Source organism: Sebastes umbrosus, chromosome 3 (genome assembly GCF_015220745.1).
Source record: "Sebastes umbrosus isolate fSebUmb1 chromosome 3, fSebUmb1.pri, whole genome shotgun sequence".
Classification (NCBI taxonomy): domain Eukaryota; kingdom Metazoa; phylum Chordata; class Actinopteri; order Perciformes; family Sebastidae; genus Sebastes; species Sebastes umbrosus.
This window is the reverse complement of record NC_051271.1, coordinates 10,279,399-10,304,395: the sequence shown is the minus strand read 5'-3', so window position 1 is coordinate 10,304,395 and position 24,997 is coordinate 10,279,399. Positions and strand designations below refer to the sequence as shown.

General features: G+C 40.5%; 1 protein-coding gene across 2 annotated transcripts in view; it reads right to left on the bottom strand.

Annotated features, from left to right (window-relative positions):
- The window catches only part of grin2bb (glutamate receptor, ionotropic, N-methyl D-aspartate 2B, genome duplicate b), a 122,012-nt gene that overhangs the window by 8,707 nt on the left and 88,308 nt on the right, over positions 1-24,997 (bottom strand). For both annotated transcript variants that reach the window (XM_037763870.1, XM_037763871.1), the window contains 9 exons: positions 24,100-24,214; positions 23,635-23,840; positions 22,012-22,183; positions 19,034-19,187; positions 16,412-16,537; positions 14,848-15,077; positions 12,651-12,811; positions 9,877-10,064; positions 3,040-3,278 (listed from right to left, as the gene is read on the bottom strand). In XM_037763870.1, the coding sequence (XP_037619798.1) occupies positions 3,040-3,278; positions 9,877-10,064; positions 12,651-12,811; positions 14,848-15,077; positions 16,412-16,537; positions 19,034-19,187; positions 22,012-22,183; positions 23,635-23,840; positions 24,100-24,214 (1,591 nt within the window). The remainder of the gene's footprint in view (positions 1-3,039; positions 3,279-9,876; positions 10,065-12,650; positions 12,812-14,847; positions 15,078-16,411; positions 16,538-19,033; positions 19,188-22,011; positions 22,184-23,634; positions 23,841-24,099; positions 24,215-24,997) is intronic.

Sequence of the window (24,997 nt, the reverse complement as noted above, 5' to 3'; positions counted from 1 at the left end):
CACCCGTTCTATTCTTTATCATGACTCTCGCTAACTGATCTCTTTTTCTTCCTCTGTATTTTATTAGCCCTTTGTGCTCCCATCACTTGTCCATCCTTACAATGTCTACATACTGTATATGAAATGCAGTTTTCTTGAATGCTGCGCTATCTTTAATGTTTTTTTTTTTTCTGCCTCGCGCTGCAACTTCGGTGTTAAACCAGGCATGGAAATGTATAAAAGATATCCGGCTGTAGAAGCACCTCTTGAAACGTGTATGCACTTTAAATGGATGTTGTAATGCAACAAGTAAAATCATTCTCAAGCATGTCAGAGCTCAGAGTGAATCGTAAAGCTACCATGCAAAAAGCAGTGCTTATGTTTTGCATAAAAATAGCAGTTTCGGAAGCTACAAAGACAGAGGGAGATTCCTGCCAATTCGACAACAAAAAAAGAAAAGGAAATGGTGCGTTTCTGAAGTGCTCAAGGCCAGGTCTGTGTTTTAAGTTCTTTCAGGTTAGTCTGAGTGGGTGGAAACCAAATGACATTACAATTAGAAACACCGAACACATAAACACTGGTGTCCTTTTCTCAGGAAAATAATAACTGAGACAATTTGCATGCAACAACATGCAAATTACCCCCCCCCCCCCACCTTCTTAAAAGGCAACATTATGCAAATGATTTACACCTCAAGTGATTATTATGTAGACCTAAACAGCCTGCATCAATAACACTGAGACGCCTTGTTAAGTGACCCATCTGAGCCGAGTCGTAACCACGCTGAGACGAGATCTTCCACATCCACAAACACGCCTCCAGGTCACCGGCTGAGAAAGTGCAGCATAGTTAAGTAGCTTTTATTTCAGCAACATTAAGTTAATAAACAGTGGACTTTTCTCAAAGACTGCAGGCTTCGTTAACCCCGTCAGGGACTGATGCTGGTTGGTCTCGCTGTCAATCAACATATCAATAGCCATGGTCTTTACGAGCAATTATGCTTGTGTGTTGTTGGTAGGGCTGGGTATCGTTTAAAAAATTAAAATGCCAGTACCAATACCTGTACCCTTAAAGTGATACAGATACCAACAGAGTACTTTATTTGATGCCCATCATGTAGCCGCCGGCTCAGAGATCTCTGTGTGCAGGCAGCCAATCCCGGCTGTATGGGTTGTAGCTACTGCGGTAGTGGGCCAATCACACATCATATTAAATTGAAGAACGCCTGAGGTGATTGATTGCGAGCAAAGCCATACAAATAGTCTTTTTTTTTTAGCTCTGAGCACAAAAAGGATCGATTGCAAGTATCGTTTGACTGGAGACGTTTCGATACTACTTGGTACTGTGTTATCTCAGTCGATATGTTATATTTTCATTATGTTGTTACTCTGTACACACAACATCTATTGCACGTCTGTCCATCCTGGAAGGGGGATCCCTCCTCTGTTGCTCTTCCTGAGGTTTCTTCCATTTTTTCTTTTTTCCCTGTTAGAAGATTTTTTGGGGGGGGGAGTTTTTCCTTATCCGATGAGAGGTTTGCACTGTAAAGGACAGAGGATGTCGTATCCTGTACAGGTTGTAAAGCCCCAAGGCAAATTTGTGATTTTGGGCATAAAACAAATAAAATTGACTTGACTTGATACCTTAAAAGGCATCGAGTACCGATACCCAGCCCTAGTTGTTGGCAATCCAGGCGACACATGCACACTAAAGTTGTTTTTCACTGTCCTTAATGGGTGAAGAGGTTGACAGAGTTCACTAAATAGTTGCCTGTGTTATTTATTTGGTTGTGATGCTTTAGTTTAGTTAACTATTCACATTCTAGGTGTTCACTCTTGACCTCTATGAAGTCAGAAAGGTTAGTGACATAGTTTGACTGGAGCTAAACCTGAATAGAAGATGCCAGTATGCTTTAACCGAATGCTTGTTGGATGGTCAAACAGCGTCTGAAACCCCCTCCCCATCGACTGTTGCGTCCTAAAGTAAAAAGCAAACCTAAGGAACGCCATTCCCTGTTTCTAGACAACAACAACAGTTGCAGCTGTTCTCATTGGTTGCGCTTTCAAAGGTCAGCAGCAACAAGTTCAGTTTGCCACGGCAAGGGCAGGGCTTCTGCCTTGTCGGGCAGCACAGCTCTCCCCATAGGAAAACAATGGCACAGCCAGCGCAGAGTGATTTTACCGCTGATCATGTGTAGATGGCTTTAGGCTCTCTTTTGTCATTTTTAGCCCAATTACTTTCCATGTGTAAAAACGAGTGAATGTGTTTGAGGAGAGACTGTCTGAAAATGTGCGCTTATCACGTCTCGCCTCTTCCTTTCACGACAGCCTTTTCATCTCGCCACACATTTATGGATTTGTTTGTTTGAGCATACTGACACCTTAACTTTGAATAAATGTTTCACTTTAACATTTATTTGTTTTGAGTCTGCTGTAAGCCCATTGCTGTAGTCAGTTACACCAAAAACCTCACAGATTTCACTGGTTAGTTGCGTTACTGTTCTGTAAAGAGCGCTCATATTTAACACCTTCACATTTCTAGTAAAATAGATTTTGTTTTTTCAAGCCAAACCTATAAATCTACATATAAAAATATCCATCATAAATCTTCAATGTAATTATTCACATCAAACATTTCTTCATTTTTTAAATAGTCCTGGTTATTCTAGTAAAGAAAATGTTCAATACGACATTTTAAACTAATAATAAACTTTAAAAAGGCACATAAATGCAGTTTTTGGACTGTGTCTGATAGGGTAAAATTAATATGTGTAATAAATTCTTGTAATATTGTGCTCCCTGACTTGTAGTTTGTTATAAAAATTGAAATAAGTGAAGATTTTTTTCACCGTATAGCACAGGATGCTATTGACTCGTGTTTTGTTGTTTAACGACTGCCTGGGCTAAAAAAGCCACAGGTTAAGTCAGGTGAGTCATCGTATCCCGCTGACTGACTCGATACACCTCAACCGCAGCCAGTGGTTTGAAAACAACCCCTTCTTGTGATCTTTCTGTCAGGAGGACAAAGGTCAGACCTAAAATAAAACACGAGCACACTCACTCTGCTAATGGAGAAGGTGACCCCGGGCTGCCCGGAGCACACGCCCATGAAGCAGAAGCGCAGCTGCCAGTAGAACCAATGTTCACAGATGAAGGTGATTAATGACAGAATCATGGCGGCCCCAAGCATGTAGAAGACCCCCGCCATGTTGTCCACGTCCAGCTGACTGCTCATCACCTCGTTCTTCTCATTGTGGCAGATGCCCGTCAGCCACATGGCCTCAAACTCCTCCATATCACCTGGAGGAGGGAGAGACACATATACACAGGTTACTGTATCGGGGGTGTTAGCGTTAATGTTGGTGTGACCTGTGCTCTTGGGTGAGTTTGCCCGGAGGTATCCGAACATGTAAGTGTGAGTATAAAACAGAGAAGGCACATTTTTGGGATGGGAGTTGATGCCAAAAACAGCTCAGGTCTCATGTACGTGCAACAAATGTCATGTTGCATTATTTTGACTGAACGCCCCCCTGAGGATCATCCTCATTAAGGAGTGCTTATGCAAGGCTATCCCTTCCTTGTTGTGGGAAAAAAAACAACTGCCTGCTGGGACTTGACAGTCCTCAGGGAGGAAGTGTGTGTGGTCATGTGACGAGCGTTTCCGCCCTAAAATGTGTCCCCCTCAGTTCCACATCCCTGGAGGGACCGCTAAGGGGGGAGGACACGTCCAGAGAGATTTGTTTGATCTGCACCAATGGTCTGTTTTTGTGTGTGTGTGTGTCTGTGTGAGATCAAGGAGGGGTATATGTTTTCCCAATGCTTGCATAACACTGTTTTATGGATGGATGTGTGTGTGTGTGTGTTTGTCTCAGACAGCTGTTCACTAGTTTTCAAGACTTTCTTACCTAAATGAACCTCAGTAGGAGAAAAGAAAGTGCAGTGTTAAGTGGTTCTTATGACGATCAGTTATCCTGCTGATGAGCATCAAACGGAAAGTGAAGAGGAAAAAAAGCAAAGGGAAAAGTTTATAGTTTCATTTATGTTGATCATGAATTAAATAGTTCAACATTTAGCGAAATACTCTTTCACTTTCTTTCTCTGAGTTAGATGAGAAAATTGATACCACTCTCAGACATGAGAGCAGTATAAATCTTCTCATCTGACTCTCAGAAAGAAAGCAAATAATTCTTCACTAGAATGTCTATTAAGATGTCTAATAAGAAAATGTGTTAGTGATAACTGCATTTCAAAGGATGAAAATTAAAGTATAATTTTGTATGTTATTAGTGACATCTGTGCTTGTGCAAATGTCTTCTATGAAAAAGGCCTATTTGATTTGTAATGTCTTCTAAATAAGTAGCATTAAAGTGGTGCAAGAACACAGCAATCTTTGCAGATTTTTATAATAAAAGAAACAAACACAACCACAAAAAGTGTAGACGCTCTTGTTTTTATGTGAATTCCTAACTATACCGTACTAATATCCTCCTTAACATCTTCAGATCAGAGATGGAAACTGCAAATTTGTTCCCATTGCGAACCAGTGTCTAATTCAGGACAGCAGTTGAACTCGGACACTATTGATTCTTCTTATCAGACTGCAGATTTCAATGACAATGATATGAGGGCAGGATAAAGGCTCTCCTGGATGCAGTCTTTACTCTATATGAACCATAATTGCATCATAGGAATAAGTCCTGGATCAATTAGCAGAATCTATAATGAAATTTAAATCTTTTTTATCCTAATTATTCTCCTCCATTCTTATCCATCATCTTCCCCCATCCCTCTCCCCCTTCCCTCCTGATCCTACATCTGTTCAGATGAAGTGGCACTCAGTTTCCTGTTAGTAGGCCATCGCTGATCCTCTCCTTCTGCACATATGACTTACATCCTGTTCATATCTGGACTCTAACAGGACGTGACAGCAAACATTGACGAGTCTGATCTCTTAACCTGGACTAACGGATGAGTGCTGACAGCAGAGCAGTGTGCATGAAGTAATGAGAGGTAATGTCTGATGTGTTGGCCTCTTGTACACAGACGACAGAACAATAAGGCTTTACTTCCATTTGGTAGATGTGTGCAGACATATTGTCTGACCTTTGGGGAACACACACACACACATTTAAGCATGCACACAGTCACGCACACATACACATACATGCACAGACTGTATATCACTCAGCAGCGTATGTCAAGGTCTGAGTCGATTTGGCTCATAAAGATCTGATCCAAGGTGAATGTTCTCTTTGCAGTGACCCCTTCATCCATCACACACACCGGGATGGAAAGTGAGAGCACGCCGAAGACAATCATGTGTGTGTGTGTGCTGTACAATATATGATCTGGCAGGTGGCGGAGCACATGCTATCTCTGGAGTACACTCTCCAAAGGCAACGATTCACATCAGGAACAATCATTTATTTTACATGAAACTTTTCCCGAGATACAAAATGTAAAAGTGCTGCCAGGACCAAGGCTGGTGATGCATTTAAAAATGTTTTATTCCACATTCCTCCTGTTTCCCTCAGAACTTCAGTCCTTTTCTATAAGCAGGAACACTTCCCCTCGTAGGAAGTTCAGGATATACTGTAATACAATAGGAGAGTATATGAATACATTCATGACATTTCTCACAGCAAAAGTAAATATTATCTGACTTGTCAGTCAACAGCAAATATGCTTTACAGCATTCATCCATTCATTTTCTATCATTTTCTATCACCTGTTAACCCCCCGAGACCCACAATAGACCCGTTTTGTCTTTTTTAGGGGGCTAAAGCAGGTCAGCAGTAGATGTCACATAGAAGTGGTGTACATCATCTGAAAGCTGGGAGATTTGATTGAAGATTAATTTGAGATGCTGCTCAGCACTTTGTGACAAGTTGTTCTAGCCATAAATCAGAAATAAACATGAATTAATTAATTGAATAATTATTTAAAATGAATTGTTATAGTGTATAAGGGTTTAGAACATTATGATCGAAGTATATATATAGTATTGTTTTTTTCTGGTCGGCGGGAATTGAAAAATGTTCAACTTTGGGTAAAAAGCTGCGCTCGTCACTGTCACTTTTTTACCCAGCTGTCCAATCACAATTGAGGAAGGGCGGGACAACTACCACAAAGACCAACCGTCACATCCTACCTGTAGGCTACATGTGCTGAACTACAACAACAATGGAGGAGAATTTAATTCACATAGACCGGCGTGTCCGTCCTCTCTCCCTACAAGCTTCAACCTTCTCTTCATCCAGAGCAAGTACTCTACCTTGTGCCGTCATTTTTACTTCTGCGGATATTCCCTATCATAGCTACCAGACGCAACCAGCTGAACAAAACGCTGCGTCTCATTGCCTTTCCGTGTTCTGCATTTAACAATAAACAAGTATTCAATTTGTTTTAAAACTGTCATCTTCGTCATTTAAAAAGCAACAATATACCTAATGATAGCCTAAAATAAAGCTTATTTATATAGCACTGAAATGAATAATACAGCAATAATACAGCATACCGCACTGTTGAGCCAATCATTATCACCGCAGGGGAACTTCCTTCACCACGACAGCCCTACTGTTAAAGAGAGACTGTGGCCACAGGGCATGCAGAGCGGCAGAGACAGTTATCCCACCAAATTCCTGCAGCTTTTCTTCTTCTGACTATTTTTCTCAACTAAACGAATCATTGTTGGGTCTAAAAAATCTGTTGTGAAGTGACTGTTATTAACCTTTCTCTATCGAAAGTCAAAGGCCTCCCGCCAATAGTGCATACCAAGACCGAGTCTGATTCAATGTGTATTTATTATTAAATGTCTGTACTATGGTAAGCTTACATTAATAATTAGTAATTAATAATTCAAATTAATAATTAATAGTTTAGAAGTTTGACAAAAAAAAATCTAATTTCAAGGTCCACTTACTTGTTTACATCTTGCGGCGTTTCTCAACAGATGGAGATTGCTCGGTTGTCATAGCAACAGTTTAGTTGTTGTGTGAGATTTTAAGTCACATAACAGGTGTCCATATATCAAATGAATAAACTTTTTTTTATAAATCCTGAAAAAAGCATTGGAAAAATTAAGGAAGTGGACCTTAAGATGAGAATTTTCTGTAAAACATTTTCAACGTGTTTGATAGCAGAATAACCGGCTTTAAGAGAGTAAAACCTGCATCACAGACTAATGGTTTCCTGTAATATTTTGTAAACTGTGATGTCCAATTTTAGTGTGTATAATATGTGGATCAGAAGCTTTAGGAAGTGTTTAAACAGGCTCACAACACAGCAGCACTTTAGAGTTATGAGATGCGGGTGTTGTTAGGCAGTAGGGGTCCTTTCATATGTCTGTACCTGATGGTTTATTGTCTCATTATCAGTCCATACTGATGGGAAATGTCCCTCCAGTGTGTCTTGCATCATCCCCGACCTCCGTGTCATTTGTGTCCACCAGAACCCGTTCAAACAGAGGTGCCAAATGATTTTCCATAACCAACATACACAAACCACCTCAACTGGCTCAATCCTCTCATGATGACAGAGCAGCAGCTTGATGCAGAGGTCCACGTGGATCACTGCACTCGTCATCCTCTCAGAGCGACACCAGACACCCTGCCGGTTTCTTTCGGTCACTACCCAAAACACACAACAGCAGCAGCTGGGGCTCAAAATGAAAACACGACCTACAAATTGAGAGCATTGCTCTGCCGCACGTACAGTATCATAAGTGTTGCTTGATATGCACACTGATGGGATACAGACTCATGATTCAGCCTCCTCCTGGCTGTATATCAGTACTCACTTGATATGGTGCTACATTAATAATTTCTACAAAGACACAAATGCTGGTTGTGAACACTCACGGTAAAATACTCCTGAGCTCGCTGCACATCACTTGTAGTGATTACTATGAATCAAAAAGGCCGCTAAGAGGCTAAGTATGCTCTTTACTGTGTGACTCGTTCCAAAGAAATCTATACTTAAATTCAGATGCGTGTTATGATGTTTATTAAATGAAAAGAATTACAAACAATAACTGTACTGGATTAACTAAAGTAGGACCTGGCGCGACAGTCAAAAGAAAATGTCCAAGCCTATCTCACCCTCTTTGTCTGACTCCCGCGGTCCAAGTGAACAGGTAAAATAAGTGAAACCACATCCCTGTGCCAATTAGCGGAAGTGTTGTAAACCAAAAGACCGTGTGCAGCCTAAAGAAATAATAATAGTAATAAACAAAAGGCTAAATACACACTCTGGCTCATACATTACTTATCAGCCATTAGAGGTGGTAAAAGGTTTAAATTATTCACACACTTTTCAAAATCATAGGCTGAGCTTTACAGCCTTTATGTCTGCTTCTTCTGAGGCCTTTACTACGAAACAGGATTTGGGATTAGCGAGGTAACTTCAGGGTCAACCCTGGGTTTTCCGTCCTACGACGGTGGTTCACTTCTTACCGAGGTAGATCACCATGGTAACTTATGCTGAACAGCTAACCTGCTCCGGAGCAGATAAGAGATCAACTCGTATGTAAGCACCGCCCACTGACCAATCAAAGCTTGGTGCACGGATCGTATGGTAATATTACACAAATACGAAGAAGTTACAGTCATAATCCAGACTAAAAACAACACAGTTTAAACTGACAAATGCAGGAAGGACAGCTGGCTGTGTGCTGTGGGTGCTTACAGCTTTGAATTATGTTTTTATATTTATATTCTTTACTTGCTCTCAAGTCTGTTTCACACCGCCGGAGAAGGGGATGCAACTGAAAGGAGGGTGTAATGAAATATAATCTATACATCCATTATATTTAGAAAGCTATTTATAATATCACTGCCCCATCCAGGTGACTATAGCTGACTTTTATGAGTCGTTTACTTAGTAAATTTGTTAATTTTACGCATTCACACATCGGAAGTTTTTGCTTTTGCCAGCTGTCCTTCCTGCATTCAAAAGCGTCAACGGTGTTACTTTTAGTCTGGATTATGTGTTTAACTTCTTTGTATTTGTCTAATATTATAGTTTGCTCTTCCTTTGTAAAATGTGCCGCTCTGCAGACAGTAGACTTGTCCTTGGCTTCGTATTACAGGCCTCTGGTACTGTAATTTTGTGGATGAAAGTGATTGTAAACATGAGCATGTGGTTCATACCAGAAAGCTCCTGAAATCCTTTCATTAACAGATTTGAAAAAAAACCTGTTGAGATGCTATAGTGTAGCCAGAACAAATCAAAATATATTCAAGGTTACACTGAAGAACTCTCTCAATTAAAACAGTCCAACACAGAGCTCCTTCTACCTTCTACCAGCATGCTGCCAGTTCTTCCTGAGTTACCAAATAAACAAAACTCCTTCCAAACTCAAGCTTTCACTTCTACAGATGCAGCAGCTGCAGTCTTTCAGGCCTGCTGATGCCTCACTGTTGATTAAGGACTGAAATGTGCCAGCCTGGCTCAGGAGGCCTCATCCTGCAGCTCGACAGTCTCATCGACTGCCGGGATCTACCAGCAGGTTCTTGGGTTGTCACCATAACAAACACCGACCACCGTCTGAGTCACAGCTCAGTTTACAGCTACTTCGATGACTTCATGTCTACAACATTAATACACTGATGAGAGCATAACTACACTCTCAACCTGAATGATCACTGTGTTTTGTTTCTTGCTCTTTTTTGTTTAAACAGAGTGAAATAAATTAAGGCTACAATAGCAATTTCTTGTTGAGTATGTTTTTGGTTGTTAAAACATTATACCTCCGAGAAGGTGTCATGGTGTTTAATCCTTTTCTACGGGATATTTACTGTGAGGATATTACAATACAAATAAGACACTAATTAAACCATTATCTCCAAAATGACAACAACAAAATATATAATATACAAATAACAAACCAGTTCCTTACCATCTCCAAACAGCATGAGGATGGCCAGATCAACAGCTCGCTTCCAGCCGGAGTTTTTCTGGATGGCGATGCCGTAGCCGGTGGAAGCGAACACCTTGCCGCTCCCGATGGTGACCAGCTTACAGCCCTCGTCTCTGCCCGCCATGTAGTTCAGCACCGCGGCGTCGTAGATGAAGGCATCCAGTTTGCTACAGAGCGTGACGGAAGGAAAATGTGTTAGAAGAACTCTTTTACATTGGAGGCTTTTTTTTTTACCTCCAATCATATAGTGACAGTGAATGAATGTGTCCAAAATCACTCCCCCGCTCGCTCATTCATCACTATTCCCGCTCAATAGTTTATAATAAATTGAGATTTTAGGACACTTATGAGTCACCATAAATTGTGTCATTGCTGATTTTAAATTACAAATCCATTAACAGTGATGGATAACACTTCATTCTATGGGTTTATTTCTTTCCAACTTCTGGAATGTTTCTTGGAAATAACTATGTAATTTAGACAGTTATATATTAGTTAGTTTAGGTAGCTGCATTAAAGGAACAGTGTGTAACATTTAGGGGGATCTATTGCTAGAAATGTTATAAAATATTAATAAGTATGTTTTCTTTAGTGTATAATAACCTGAAAATAAGAATCGTTGTGTTTTTGTAAGCTTAAAATGAGCCGTTTATATCTACATATGGAACGGGTCCTCTCCACGGAGTCCGACACGTTTCTATAGTAGACCGGAACAGACAAACCAAACTCTGTTAACTTTTCCTGCTCGGGCCGGAGTCGATTATGTTACTCGCTCCCGTCTTCGCTGCTCTCTCTCTCTCTCTTGCTTCACCACTCACTTCCCATGTAATCACTCACTCTACGCACTGGCTCTGCTCCAGATGACCTACACTGCTTTTAAAACAACTGGCTCTAGAGAGTGCCATTTGCGTTTTTGCGTCAGCCAGCGTAGCTCTTCAACACGCTTGGCACACGAGAGGCTCCAGACCTCATTGTTAGATACAGCCAGATCCTACACACTGCTCCTTTAACTTTAAAAATAGTTAATAGTAATTTCCATGTACTGTAGGAACCGCTCCATGTAATATTCATTCATCATTCATTTATTAACGGAGACTGTATTCTCCATTAATGTTGATTTCTGCATGTTCAGACGACCTGCTGTGCTCTGAGTAAAACACTCTAGGAAACGCTGGCTTAGCATTTAATTGGAATTAATTGAAAGTGTTAACTCTCTATTACAGCTATAATTAATGACACATTACATAGTTATTTCGAGGAAACTTACAAGGGAATTATTTGAAATTTATGGGCCCATAAAATAATGTGTTACCAGGCAAAACATTGCATTGAGGGATATTTAAGAAAAAGGCAGTGTTGTTGCTATGGACACTATGAAGGCATTATATAGCACTGTGATATTATAAAGCAGAGATATTTAACTTTGAATTCATACACTTATATAATATGTCGGAAAGTAAATATAAGAATCCGGGTAGGGAGGGATTTTGGATACAATCACTGATTATTTTATTATAAAAAACTAAAAACAAAAACTTTCAAGCCTTCAAGGAAAAAGAGCAGCAGTGCTTTTTCAGTATATACCTTATAACTTACACAAAATAATTCTCAATACAAGATCCAACAACCACGAGATGTGGTTGAAAGCTTCGGAAATAACAGGTAAGTTTGTTTTGTTCTAATATCAAGAATTAAAGCTTAGAGTTGGTAATCTTCTTAAAAAACATGTTTTGGTTATATTTGTTGAAATTCTCATTATATCCCGACAGCATCAATAAATCAAATGTTCTGACAAAAAACACATCCTGCCTGTACACTCATTGTGCATCACCAGAGTCTTCCACAAGCTGCTAGTTTGAAAGCTGTGAGCACGAACAATAGACAAGTTCGTTGTTTACGTTCATAATGATAATTAAGGGGGGAGTGGCTTTGGAGGGAGGTCTGAGTTTGTCGGACTGTCAGTGTTGCCGTCTGGGCGACTTTGCTCTAGATTTAGGGACTTTTGGAGCTCGTGCTGCTGGCTACCTTTCATTGGAAAAGAGTTGGCAACACTGGGCCGGGTTTTTCCGTTGGATCATTTTAAAAATCTAGCGTAGTCTTGGTAGTTTCTTAAGATTGCCAACCCTAGCTTTAATCTTTAATCAAACACTTTTGTTTAGACCTAATAACTAAATTGACCGTGTGACAAGGTGCATACTGTCTCAGCTGAAACATTTCCCTGTATTCTACTCTATTATATCCAGATCAATCCTGACTGAGTGTAAAATGACATGACAGTCTCCAGCTTGGTGACAAACGTTGCCTCTGGGTTCTACAGGCCTCTCTGGTCATTCAGAGGTACATCACTGCTTTGCATTTTTAATCCTTTAGCAGTGGTTGATGAACACATTAGAAGACAGGGAGAGAGAGAGAGAGAGAGAGAGAGAGAGTGAATAGAAGAGGAAGATATTAGCCTGCACTTCAGAGGCGGAGAGGGTGAATATTAGCTAGCTTTCATAGCAACCACAGGCTGCTATTCTGGGTGCCAGTGGCAGGCTGATACACAGCTCCACCGGCTGCCCACCCACATCACCCAGAATGCTCCCTCTCCTTATTCCTTCATCATCTTTTCTCTGTATTGCATCAGTACAGGACCTCACAGCTTCATCACACATGTCTCTTTTCTCCCTGCTGAGATCCTTTCAACTCCCTCCTTCCCCACATCCCCCCACCATCAGTCCCTCCCGCCTCCTCTCCATCTCTCTCCTCCTCACCCGTGCTTCAGACTGTACAGCGCCTCATCTACATTCTTCTGGTGGAAGCTGGTCATGTAAGTGTGCATGTCCCGGTAGTTGTTGCGGATGTTGCGCTCCGTACTCCCATTGGGCACCGTGCCAAACCGGAATGGCGGCGAGAATTCGTTAGGATTCTGGAACTGTGGCGGGGAAAAGAAACCACACAGAGAAAATGACAGAGGAGTGCTCGTTAGCATGATAAAAGGGACATGAGCCGCATCAAATAGCCGCTAATGCACTGTTGAGCACAGGGGCTATGCTTTTAGAAACTCAAAATTAATGAAATGCTTAGAGTTGCACTCAAAAAGACAGACAAACATGTAGCCTACTGTACACCAGATGAAGGTCAAAAATAAAGATCATATACAAGTGCTGAAACGATTAGTTAATAGCTGCAACTGATGATTGTTTTCATTACTGATTAATCTATTAAATTGCTGGATTAATCATTTGGTTTATAAAATGTTAGAAAAAACTGACAAGTTCCCATTAGATCTTCTAAAGCCCAAGCTGGCAGTTTTTTGTCTGAACAACTGTCAATCGATTAAAATATTTAATCGCAATTAACCACACGATAGCACATAGTTAATCGTGATTAATCACAAATTAATTGCACATTTTTTATCTGTTCAAAATGTACCTTAAAGGGGAGATTTGTCAGGTATTTCATACTCTAATCAACTTGGGAGTGGGCAAATATGCTGCTTTATGCAAATGTATGTATATATCTATTATTGGAAATCAATTAACAACACAAAACAATGACAAATATTGTCCAGAAACCCTCACAGGTACTGCATTTAGCATAACAAAATTTTCTCAAATCATAACATGACAAACTCAAGCCCAACAGGCAACAAAACTTGACTATGACTTGCCCAAAACTGCATGTGATTATTATAAAGTGGGCATGTCTGTAAAGGGGAGACTCGTGGGTACCCATAGAACCCATTTTTATTCACATATCTTGAGGTCAGAGGTCAAGGGACCCCTTTGAAAATGGCCATGCCAGTTTTTCCTCGGCAAAATGTAGCATAAGTTTGGAGCGTTATTTAGCCTCCTTCATGACAAGCCAGCATGACATGATTGGTACTAATGGATTCCTTAGGTTTTTCTAGTTTCATATGATGAAGTATCTTCACTCTAGCAAGTTGCGTTAATGCGTTACATAAGACAAAGAAAAGAAAGAAAAATAAAAAAGCAGCAGATTCCCACAATTTGTAACTGAGTAACATTTTGTTATTACTGCTTGGAAGTGATTTTAAATTGATGCACCTATTATCAAAACAGCAGCTGATTCGTTTTCTGTTGTTCGACTGATTGATTGATCAACAAATTATTTGGCTGCAAATCAATAGATAAAGTTCAAGTTCATTTGTGGTGCCCAATATTATAAAAAAGCATTTCAAAAAGCTTAGTCCACAACAATGTTGACAATCATTTAATCGTTGAAGTAATCTATTAAGCAAACATGACAAAACATTCTCAAATCTGAGGCTTAGCTGCTTTTCTTTGTCGTGTCTGTAAATAGAGGGGTTTGGACTGTTTGTTAAACAAAACAGGCAATTTCAAAACAATCAACCTGGACTCTTTATGAACTAAACCAATTATTCCCCACCAGGGGTACTTCAAAAGCTCCCTGTAGTATATTTATTGTCACAATAACCAATAAATTATGGGCTTCAACAGGCCGACCGCACAGGACTCTCCTCGCACCACCCTGAAAACCACCTGTTACGATTGAGAGTGCATGAAAACTAGTTAGCATTTTGAAACACGCAGCTCGTGCCATAAATAGTAGTCACACTGAACAAATACATTCATGACCAAACCTACCAAAACACTGATGATTCAAATGATAAAAAAATATTGTAACATTATACACTTTTATATAACTAATAGTGTTAAATAACACTTCAAAATTACTTTCAAATAACTGTAAATAAACATGATGAGTGGTGTCACTCACAGGGCACTTGAGCTCATCTAATTGTGTCTAATCGTAATACATATAAATAAAGTTTAAATAAAATAAAATACATAAAAAAGGTAAGTCATCTTTAGTGACAGTCCTAAATCGGGAACCCGCTCACAGACTCTAATTTACCCCACGTTACGTACTTTCACACACCTGCTCCTCCGCCCCACTACCCCTCACACTGCTTTGAATTCACACCTTTTTATCTGACAGGCCCGACACCTGGTCGACATACTCCTCCTGGATCATGAAGGCAGCCAGGTTGGCAGTGTAGGAGGCCAGGAAGATGACAGCGAAGAAGGCCCACACTGACACCATGATCTTACTTGTGGTACCTTTGGGATTCTGCACGGGTACAGAGTTGTTGAAGACCAGACCCCAAAGCAGCCAGATGGCCTTACCGATGGTGAAGGACGGACCGCCGGGCTCTGGGAGAGGCATAAAAGAAGAGGGAGGGAGGGAGGGAGGAGGGGTACAAAGAAAGATGACAGAGGGAAGAGGATGCAAGAAATCAGTTTCACAGATCCCAGGTGCTACTTCACTTTATCTGCATTTACTCATGACCGCCGTTGTGGGAGGCACTTGATGGATGGTGGTGACAAAGACTGGATTTTTTTCCCATCATTTAGTTTGTCAACGATCGCAGGATGTTGCCGCGCGGTCCACATCCGCTCTTCCAGCCGCTGCCGTGACAACCCACTGTTACAGACTACCTCAGATCCACCTACCTCGATGGCAGCATGACAAGGTAGCAGGATGGAAACACTACCTACTGTAGCTCCGTGGCATCAAAACCAGGGAGGAAGAGAGAGAAGGGGGGAGGGAGTAGATGGGCACACAGCAGCCTACAATTACGCTACAGCTGGAGCAGCAGTAAAGGACAACGGCCTTACGTTACCTAGCGATTAAACCATACATACTGTTGCTGTGACAGAAGACGTTCAGAAAACATAACTCCAAACCAAACACCATTACTCTTCTCCCCTCTGGTCCTTGATAAAAAAAGGCTGCGAGCGGTGATATAACACACCTCTGATTTTATCTTGAGTGGCTGCCGTTGAGGCAGGCTAATGCAATCCTGAGAGTCAAACAGAGCCGGGTGTATAAAACCTGGAGAAAAAAATAGATTGAATCTGAACCATTGATTTTGATGGGCAAATTGATTCGAACGGCCTGCTGCAACCGAATTTGATTCAACAGCGTAGTGTTGCTCCATACTGTCAGACACCATTAAACCTGACACATATTTTCAATGTATGGTAATAGATCTACTTAAGTGTACTCATCGGTTTTACAACCCTCGACGTGGCGGTGTAACAACGTTGCGTAATATTTGAGAATGGCACAATAAAAAAAAAAAAGCCGTTGTAATGCAAGAACAGAGGAGTCTTTGTTCACACAGAGACGCTAAGAATACTTAAGATCACCTATCTGGCTCTTGTCAATGATCCTTTTCATTAGTGAAAGAGCTTAAGTGACTGTAGATGGAGATAAGTACTCCACGGCATCGAGGAGAAAGTCCCAGCGCTCCAGTGGCACTCATTCAGAAGGGATTGTCAAAGTAATTTAGCGCAGGAGAGGCTTGGTTTGAATGGTGCATTCAAGGTAACAAAACGTGCCAACGAGGTCTTCATTTCAGCACATGAGAGCGCCTGAAAATCTACCTCATTGTCACCTTTTTTGGAACATGCATTTGTGTCTCAGCATGTGTGTGTGTGTGTGTATGTGTGTGTGTGTGTGTGTGTGTGTGCAATCCTCTCACCTCGCCCATCTGCCAGGCAGCGATTGAAACCCACCGGGCTGAAGTACTCAAACGCAAACACAGCCACGGCCGACACCAGGAGCAACATCACAAACATCATCACCCAGACGTCAGCACTGAAGGGCTCTAAAACACAGAGAGGAGGGGGAGAACAGGGTGCAGAGGAAGTGGAAAGGGAAAGGGAAGGGAGGGTTGTAGGGAAACAGAGAGAGGAAGTTCATTAAACCAAATTAAAGAAAATGATAAAATCACCCCCTGGTATCAACATGATTATTTGTATTCAGACGTTTATGTACTAGTCAGTGCGCTCACATTGCTGCACATTGATGGATTTGGTCTGCGTTTGTGTGAACACTAACGAGCACTTCTCAAGAGGGGAAACCGAGAGGGAAGTTGGTAGGTGTGAATGGACAGATGTACTCATTGAATTGGGCACATTTTCCACCACTTGCACTCCGCTTTGCAATTTTCACACACATAACAGCCTGTGACAAACACCATAGCACTGTAGCTAATAAAACAATCTCACTACAAGGTCCATTTAGTAGCTGCTCTGGAGCCACATGATCTGTATTGACCCATGTATGTTGATCTACCTCTGACTTTAACACCTCGCCTGCAGGTTTTTAAGCTGTGTGTATGGATCTGGTAAAGCTGCAAGATGAATTCACCCTTCTTGGGAAAAATAAAGATGTCTGAGCTGTAAATGTTCCAATTTTCATTTTACTGAGCACTAAAGTTAATAGTATTAATACTCGCTTTTGAAACTATTTATGCATTTTATTTTACTTTATTTACAATTACCTCTCTATATATTAGTTTTCATTGTTGGTGGCGAAGTCTGCTAATCCCGTGCTGGATTCAAATTGCCTTTACACGCACACGGGGGATTCAAAGGAAACAAAGCAGCGTTGCCGTTTGTAATTTCAGCTCACTGGTAACTGCCTCACTGTTTATACTGTTCACTCTCCTACAGACTTGTAGGATCAGAGCTCTATTAAGTTACTACTGTGGCTAGTTCACATTCAAATTTCATTTTGAAGCAGCGATCATTCATCAAAAATATGTCTACAAAACATTTTTTTTATCTATTTTAAATGTTACAGGGTGTAATTTATATAATTGACATGTACAGGGCGAGGTTATATGTATATTGTATGTGTTTGATGCACATATTTGTACAAAAGTCTTATATTTTTATTATTTATTTATATTTCTCTATATATATTGTGTTATATCGTAGCATTATGTACATAATTTACATGTTACATACAAATTTTCTTACATTTCTTTATGCTTATATATAAGCACAACTAATGTCCCAATTTCCCCACAGAGATCAATAAAATATTTCTGATTCTGATTCTGTAATGGAACAAGAAGGAGCAGCCACACTGAGCTGCGACGCCTCCATCTCCTCAGCAAGGTAACAAACTCTTCTAAGCCCAGCTGTTATCTGGAAAACATGAAATCACATTGCGATAGAAAAAAGGACAACAATTAACTAACCTCCTTATTACGTTTGGCTGCTCTGTAAACAAATAAAACAGCTGTTGTATTTCTGACAAAGTAGCTGCCCAACGAGTGTTTGCTGCCTCCAGTATTCTGGCACCTGTAGTGTCAAACCACACTTGCTGTTTCCACGGCAACAACAGGTGTCGCCAAATTAACAAGGACTGAAATCTTAAAGGGATAGTTCGGGTGTTTTCAAGTGGGGTTGTATGAGGTATTTATCCATAGTAGGTGTTTTACCTACAGTAGACAGCGTGTCCCCAGTTTAGAGAAACAGACAGGATCACCGACACATGAGCAAAACATTGTACTTTTACACATATTTTAGCCACCTAAAAGAAAGGTTCTCCTAAAAAAATCTGAATATTTTCACCACTTTATCTTGCAGTCAGACAGTCCTTTCCTTCTCCTTTCCGACGGGGAAGTGCCAGCAGACTCCGTTGACAAAAACAGTTTAGATATGTTTCATTTTCAGTTCAGTTCGCCGTCCAAAAGTATTCTAAATATAACGTACACTTAAACGGATATCCATTTTTTTAGGTTAACCTTTCTTTTAGGTGGCTAAAACACGCTTTGCTGCCGTCCCCGTCCACAGCACTTTATTGCTTTGCTCTGGTGTCGATGCTCCTGTCTGTTTCCCAATGCTGGGGGGCGTGCTGACCGTCATCTACTGTAGGTAATACACCGACTATGGATAAGCACGTCATAGAATACCACTTCAAAAAACCCAAACTACCCCTTTAAGGATTACAATGTTAAGGAATTTAAAACACTTTTTAAAGCAAAGAGACATCTTTAAAATGTTCAGAAAAGTGGAAATTTGAACATTGACAAGTCCATGACAACTTTTGTGTGTGATATGAATGAAAGCACCAGGACAGCCACTAAATGGACCTCGTGGTGAGACAATTAATGTCACCATGTAACCAAACTTGTTATGTTACGTGCTGCTGGAGCACACTGACAATTAAACAGTGTCATTGTTTTAGGAAAAAACCCGCTCTCACTCTGATTGTGCATGAATTATACAATGTAAGTGTGTTTGTGCATGTAAGTGTTCTCGATCGCGTTGTACATCTGCCAGAAGCACCAGGCGCGTTTTTTCCTCACCAAGAAAGGCAGAGGGGGACACGGTGCCGTTGCTACGGGAGACCATGACACTGATCCCCGTCTCAATGAAGGGCACAGAGAAGTCAATGACCTCTGACCTCTCCTCGTTGATGGTGAGCGAACCCACTGCCATGTGGGCATTCTTCAGCACCACCTGAGGGTCAACCACAGACAGACAGAGACAGACAGGAGGGGGAACGTGGAAGGTCAGTGCTGAATATTCCCAGGACGGCGGTGAAAACAGAGTGGTGAAAGAAACATGATGGGGAAAGAAATTCAGTGCTGCAGTTCATACACGAGCCACCATCTTTGCCACTTGTTTAACACGCTATTTCGGTAGAATGGAAGCAGGAGGAAAAGGGATAATTACTACACTGGGTCAGTATTCGACTCCCCACCAACCCAGCATCCCTCTGACTGTGTTCAGGTATATTTAGCCCGAAGTTTCTGGAGCCTCAGGCGATGAATAAAAACGGAGTACAAGAGACGGTGTTAATAAGGGATATGTATGCCGGAGTGAGCAGGAATCCTACTCTCTGTTTTTTTTCCTGTTTGCCACTCTTCTTCATAGAGGCCTCCTTTATTTCTCTCTCTCTTTCTCATTCAGTCTGTTGTTCTGTTCCCCACCCTATTTAAATTAAATCATTAGCTGCTTGCTTAAGCATTTCAGGACATGGACTAATGCATGCATGCACTGCACATTTGCTTAACCTTGCCTATGCTGATGTATATTTCAGGAATTTACAGTAGGTGGACGTAATATACTGTACTTTTTTTATATTACCCTGCACATCTTAACTCAACTACGTTTTTGAGATAATAATAAAGTCGCTCGTTCTATGCCATAATCAATTAAATTGGACATCACATCGATTTGTAAAGGTTTGTGCTGAATGTCTAATGTGTAACGTGTGCAGGAGAGAAGTGGGTCTTTCCCTGAGGCTGCTTTCTCCCTCTCGCCTTCGCTCCTCCAATCGCTTTCTCTTTCTCTATGTCTTTTTCTTACTCCATCTCTGATTAGGAGCCTCATTGTCCTCCTCCTGAGGGTTTTTTTTGCAGAGCTGATCATAGCTTCCCCCCCAGGCCAGGTTGTGGGGAACAAGTGCAGCTCGATGGCTGACAGAGACGGTGAGTTAGAGACATTCAGACAATATAATTAGCCCTATCGTAAAAATAAAATTCCTATGGGGACCAAAACACTCTCCGCGGTTGCAGTAGTGTTAGCATTAGTATTAAATTACATACTTACTTGCTTTATTAAATGATTTTGAAATTTTGAAAAGCAATTTACTCTGTGCACTGTATTCATATTATAAAGAATAGTGAATTAAAAACTGCTATAAGAGCAGCAAAAGTGATGAGCAAAGGAAAAGAAAGTGAAAAAACAAGAAATAGAACATACGTTGAGTAAATAAACATAAAGCATAATGAATAAATTAAAACGGATTAAATTTAAAACATGTTAATCCATAGCAGTAGACTCTGTGGTGGTGTGTTCTCACAGGAAATATGAAGCACTGCATTTTAGTTTGAATTGCCACATTCTTGTTTTGTTTTTTATGGTTAATATTCGTGTAACCTTGTTTGCTGCTCTCCAATATTCTACTTGTCAACATTAAGTGATTAGTTTCACATTCTAGTGTTAAAAATGTTATAATGACCTCCATCGGGCTCCATTAAACAAATGCAACGAGAGAGAGAGAAGCTTGGTAACCAAATTCTCCGTTACACTACATCTGAAATCACAACTTTTCTCACTTTACAAAAGAACAGATGCTAAATTTGACTCCTGCAACTTGAAGCAGATTATTTTTTTTAAATCACTTTTTCCACTGATTCATAAATAGAGTTGCATGTCTTCAGGGAGGCACACTGAATGCACTACGCTTTTAGGAAAATAGTTAAATGGTGGTAAGGATGCCACCAGTGACACAACACCCACAATGATGAGCTAAACAGATGCCAATTAATAAACAGACCCGCAGTCATAGTGAATGTACTGGTGTACTATACTGGTTCTGATGGAAGTCAGAGAAACACACTATTTTATTTTAAGTATACTGCTGTGTTTAATCACTCTGCTGGGTGAGTAACGGCTGCATGGCGAGGTCTCCAGCGTTCTGCCAGCTGTGAAATCCACGATCAGCTGATGTGCCAGCAGGTCCGTATGAAATCGACCAAACTGTCATTGTGAGTATTTTAAAGCTGTTTACAGCCGATGCAAAGCTGCTGCTTCCTTCTGGTCTGGGCTAAGCTTATAGTAACAAGATCCACCTTTCTTCTTCTGTACAACCTTATACAAAAACATCTGTCCACTACGGATGTTACTGGGGGTCACGACCCCCAATAGAGGTCGTCAAAACTTAACGGGGGGTGACGAGGCCTTCTTGATTTTAAGGGGTGTAAAACAACTTTTTAAAAAAAAATAAACAGTTGGCCTATAGCTCAGCATTTCAGTCATTTATGTGAAGAAAACTAAATTAAGTTGTTCTTTCTAAAGGAGAAGAAAACACTGAATTAGTCAAAAAAGAATCTTATTAAGTATGAATGATTGTTTAAAATAAAAAAAAATACATAATACAGACAGAGAATTGTATTTAAAGTTCCTAAAAATAAGAGGAAAACTCATCTCTGATGCAATATGCACAGGAAATAATCTGCTCAAAATTCCTCCAAATTGCTCGTTTTACAGCAGTTATTGCGTTCACTTTTTGAGTTAAATTGTACGGTTTATCAGTTGTTATGTATCGTTATTGTGATGCATTGAATATAATAAGAAATATCCATAAAATATCTCACTTAGTCAGGGGTCATCAGTTTACTTAAAACTGATAGAAAAGGGGTCCCTTAAGGAAAAAGGTTAGGAACCACTGCACTACAGACCAGTCAAACAGAATCAGAGCCAGTAATTCATCAAGAACATGTGGAATTAACGGAGTGATTGTGTTTATGTGTAAAATAACGAGGAATGTCCTCACCTCCCCAACCATGCCGTTCCAGGTCCCATTAACCTTCTTGCCATGTTTTCCGTTGGTGACCAGGTAGAGGTCGTAAGAAAACTTGACCGCCTTGGCGATCTTCTTCAGGATGTCAATACAGAAACCTTTGCAGCAGCGCTTGATGTAAATCCCTGAATCGCCTGTCTGATTGCTGGTAGGCGGTACAGAGAGGAAGAAAAGATAGGGGAACAGGTGTAAAAGTGTATTTGGGTTCAGGTACATAAAACTAGCAGATTTAAAAGAGAGAGAGGACAGCAGCGAGGATGAGATGAAATAAAAGTTAAAACAATCAGGTGACGTGTTGTTGAGTTTCAATCCAGGATCGGCTGCATTGATTGACGGAACATTAATTGACAAAAATTGTTGTTAATCGATCAATCGTTTCAGTAATTTTTTTAAGCAAAAATGCCAACCTTTACTGGTTGCAGCTTCTCAAATGTGTAGAAATGCTGCTGTTCTTTGTCATATATGATAATAAACAAAAGACCTTTGGGATTTGGGCTGATCTCGGGCTCTGGGATGGATGTTTTTTGGATTTTTTTAGACCAAATGATTAATCAAGAAAATAATCGGCAGATTAATTGATAATGAAAATAATGAAAGCCTTCATGATTACTGAGATAAAATACACTGTATAACATGAAATAGTGTAGGCCGTGTCCACATATTTCACAAATCTGCACAGCTCTGTCTATCAGGCTCATGGAGTATTTCTGGCTGGAGAGAAATCCCGCACATTCTCTGTGGCATATCGCTGCCTATCCCTGAAATGCCGTATGTGAGGCGTCTTTGAAGGAAGAGACGGACAGACGGACAGAGGGAACGAGAAAAGGGGAATAGGGGAATAGGAGAAATAGCGGGGTCGAAGATCAGTCAATGAAAAAACTACTGAGCCAGAAGACTTAGGACACCCTCAGGAGATTTCAGGTAGGCCACTGATAGAAAAGGAGGCCATTGAGAAAAATTCATTACCACACACCAAGGAGAAGTGGATAGAAGAAGCAGAGGGGGGGAGACAACAGTGACAGAAACCAAGACAATGATCTAGTTAGCAGTAGTAAAGCAAGCAGAGGTAATCAAATGACACTGAGTGATTGTGAAAGGATGAAAATCATATCTTTAAAGTCCAGCGAAGAACAAAAAGGAGATTCACTACAGCATGCAGCCGTGACGGAAAAATAATAAACAAAGGGAAAATGTACTCTAAATCATGGCGTACATGCATATTTTATTATAACACAGATTTGTTTCTTTATTTCCTTCGTTTACATTCACAGCTTGCATAATATTCTGCTAAACTACCGATGCTTTTTTATTATACTGGTGATTTGTTTGACTTTGAATACATGCAGACGGTTACACAGTATACCAGGAGAGTTTTAAATTATTCATTTTGCAGCCATATTGATGTATAAATCAATATGTCTCACACTAAGTTTCATTAAGAAAAAATGTTCTATTTTTTCGCATCTTGACTCTACAATATTCATCCTGGATTCACACAGTAAAAACAAATCAGATTTCTTTACTCCCCTGAGACAAAAATGTCTTTAGGAATGAAAGGAAACAAAACAATTTTTTTTCTTATGTCTTAATTCTCACCTGAGTTTGAGCTGTTTGCGGCACGGCACGGTGTTCCTCATGCAGGTCCCACTGAGTGGGTCCACGTCCTCCACGATGACAAACGGCGCCTCCTCCAGAGTCACGATGGACAGGTGGTCCTCATGCTCCTCCGCCGCAGAGTACAGCTCAAAGCGAGGCCACACATGGTACCTCATCGTCAAAGAGCCTCTCTCCCACTTGCCAACCTGCACGAGTGAGTGGGAGAAGGGCTGTGTGATGTACGGGCTACTGTAACAGGTAGTGACAGAGCGACACTCCAAACGGAGAAGTGACAGACACATCACAGAGGGTGAAAAATACTAAGCAGAAAAAATAGATTAGAGGGAGAGAGAAGGACAGGACAGGGCAGAAAGAAGATGACAGTAGAGCGAAGAAAAATAGAAGAGGAAAATAAAAAAGTGAAGAGATGAAGAAGTGGAGTGGAGAGGAGAGCAAGATATTCACCCTGTCCCATTGTCTGTCCTTGTCTAGAAGAATGATGACCAGTTTGGGGAACATCTGGTGACCCTCTTCGCTAAATGACAGGTTTCGGCCTTCAAATGTCACATTCATGAGGTACCTGAGAATGACAATTCAAGTCTGAGTCAGAGATACGAATATCCGTCTTGTAGAGTGAAAGCAAAATGTGCAGAATTTATACTTTAAACATTATTTCTTACCCACAATTTTACAAATACATAATGAATATTCATAATTAAAAGACCCCCCAACAAACTCAAGAGTGTGGTGATCATTTTAATTGATAAATTGATAAATGTTGCCAAACTTTCCATGTGTACCACATTATCTCCATCACTACAAAGAGGAACATGGGGGGTTAGGAAATACGGGTCTAGGATAACACTGTTTCAAACATGTAAAACACTGATTTCTTTATAGTTGTACTGCTTCATTATACTTTCTGTGGCAATACAATTTTTTAATATAAATTGATAAATGTTTCACAGCGCTGACATCAAGATGAACTGAAAATATAGACCGTTTCCACGGAATTGCGTTGCTAGGCAACAGCTTGGGTCCACGTTTACTTCCTGTCAGCTTGGTCACGTCTGAAATGTCATACTAACATACTATTTTGTAGGCTAAAACAATAGTAGGTGAATTGCATACTATTTCTGGTGGAATATTACAGTATGCAACGCTGGACGCTACAGCGGCATAAATATCCCACAATGCAATGTAGTAGTGACGACAATATTCATAACAGATGTTGACGGACGGCTCTGTAACATGAAAAAATGCTTCAATTTAATTTAATTTAATATAAGATTTCACTTTGCTAGGCATAATATATATATTTTAAATTAATTCAGATTAAGATTCTCACAAATCGTCATTTTGG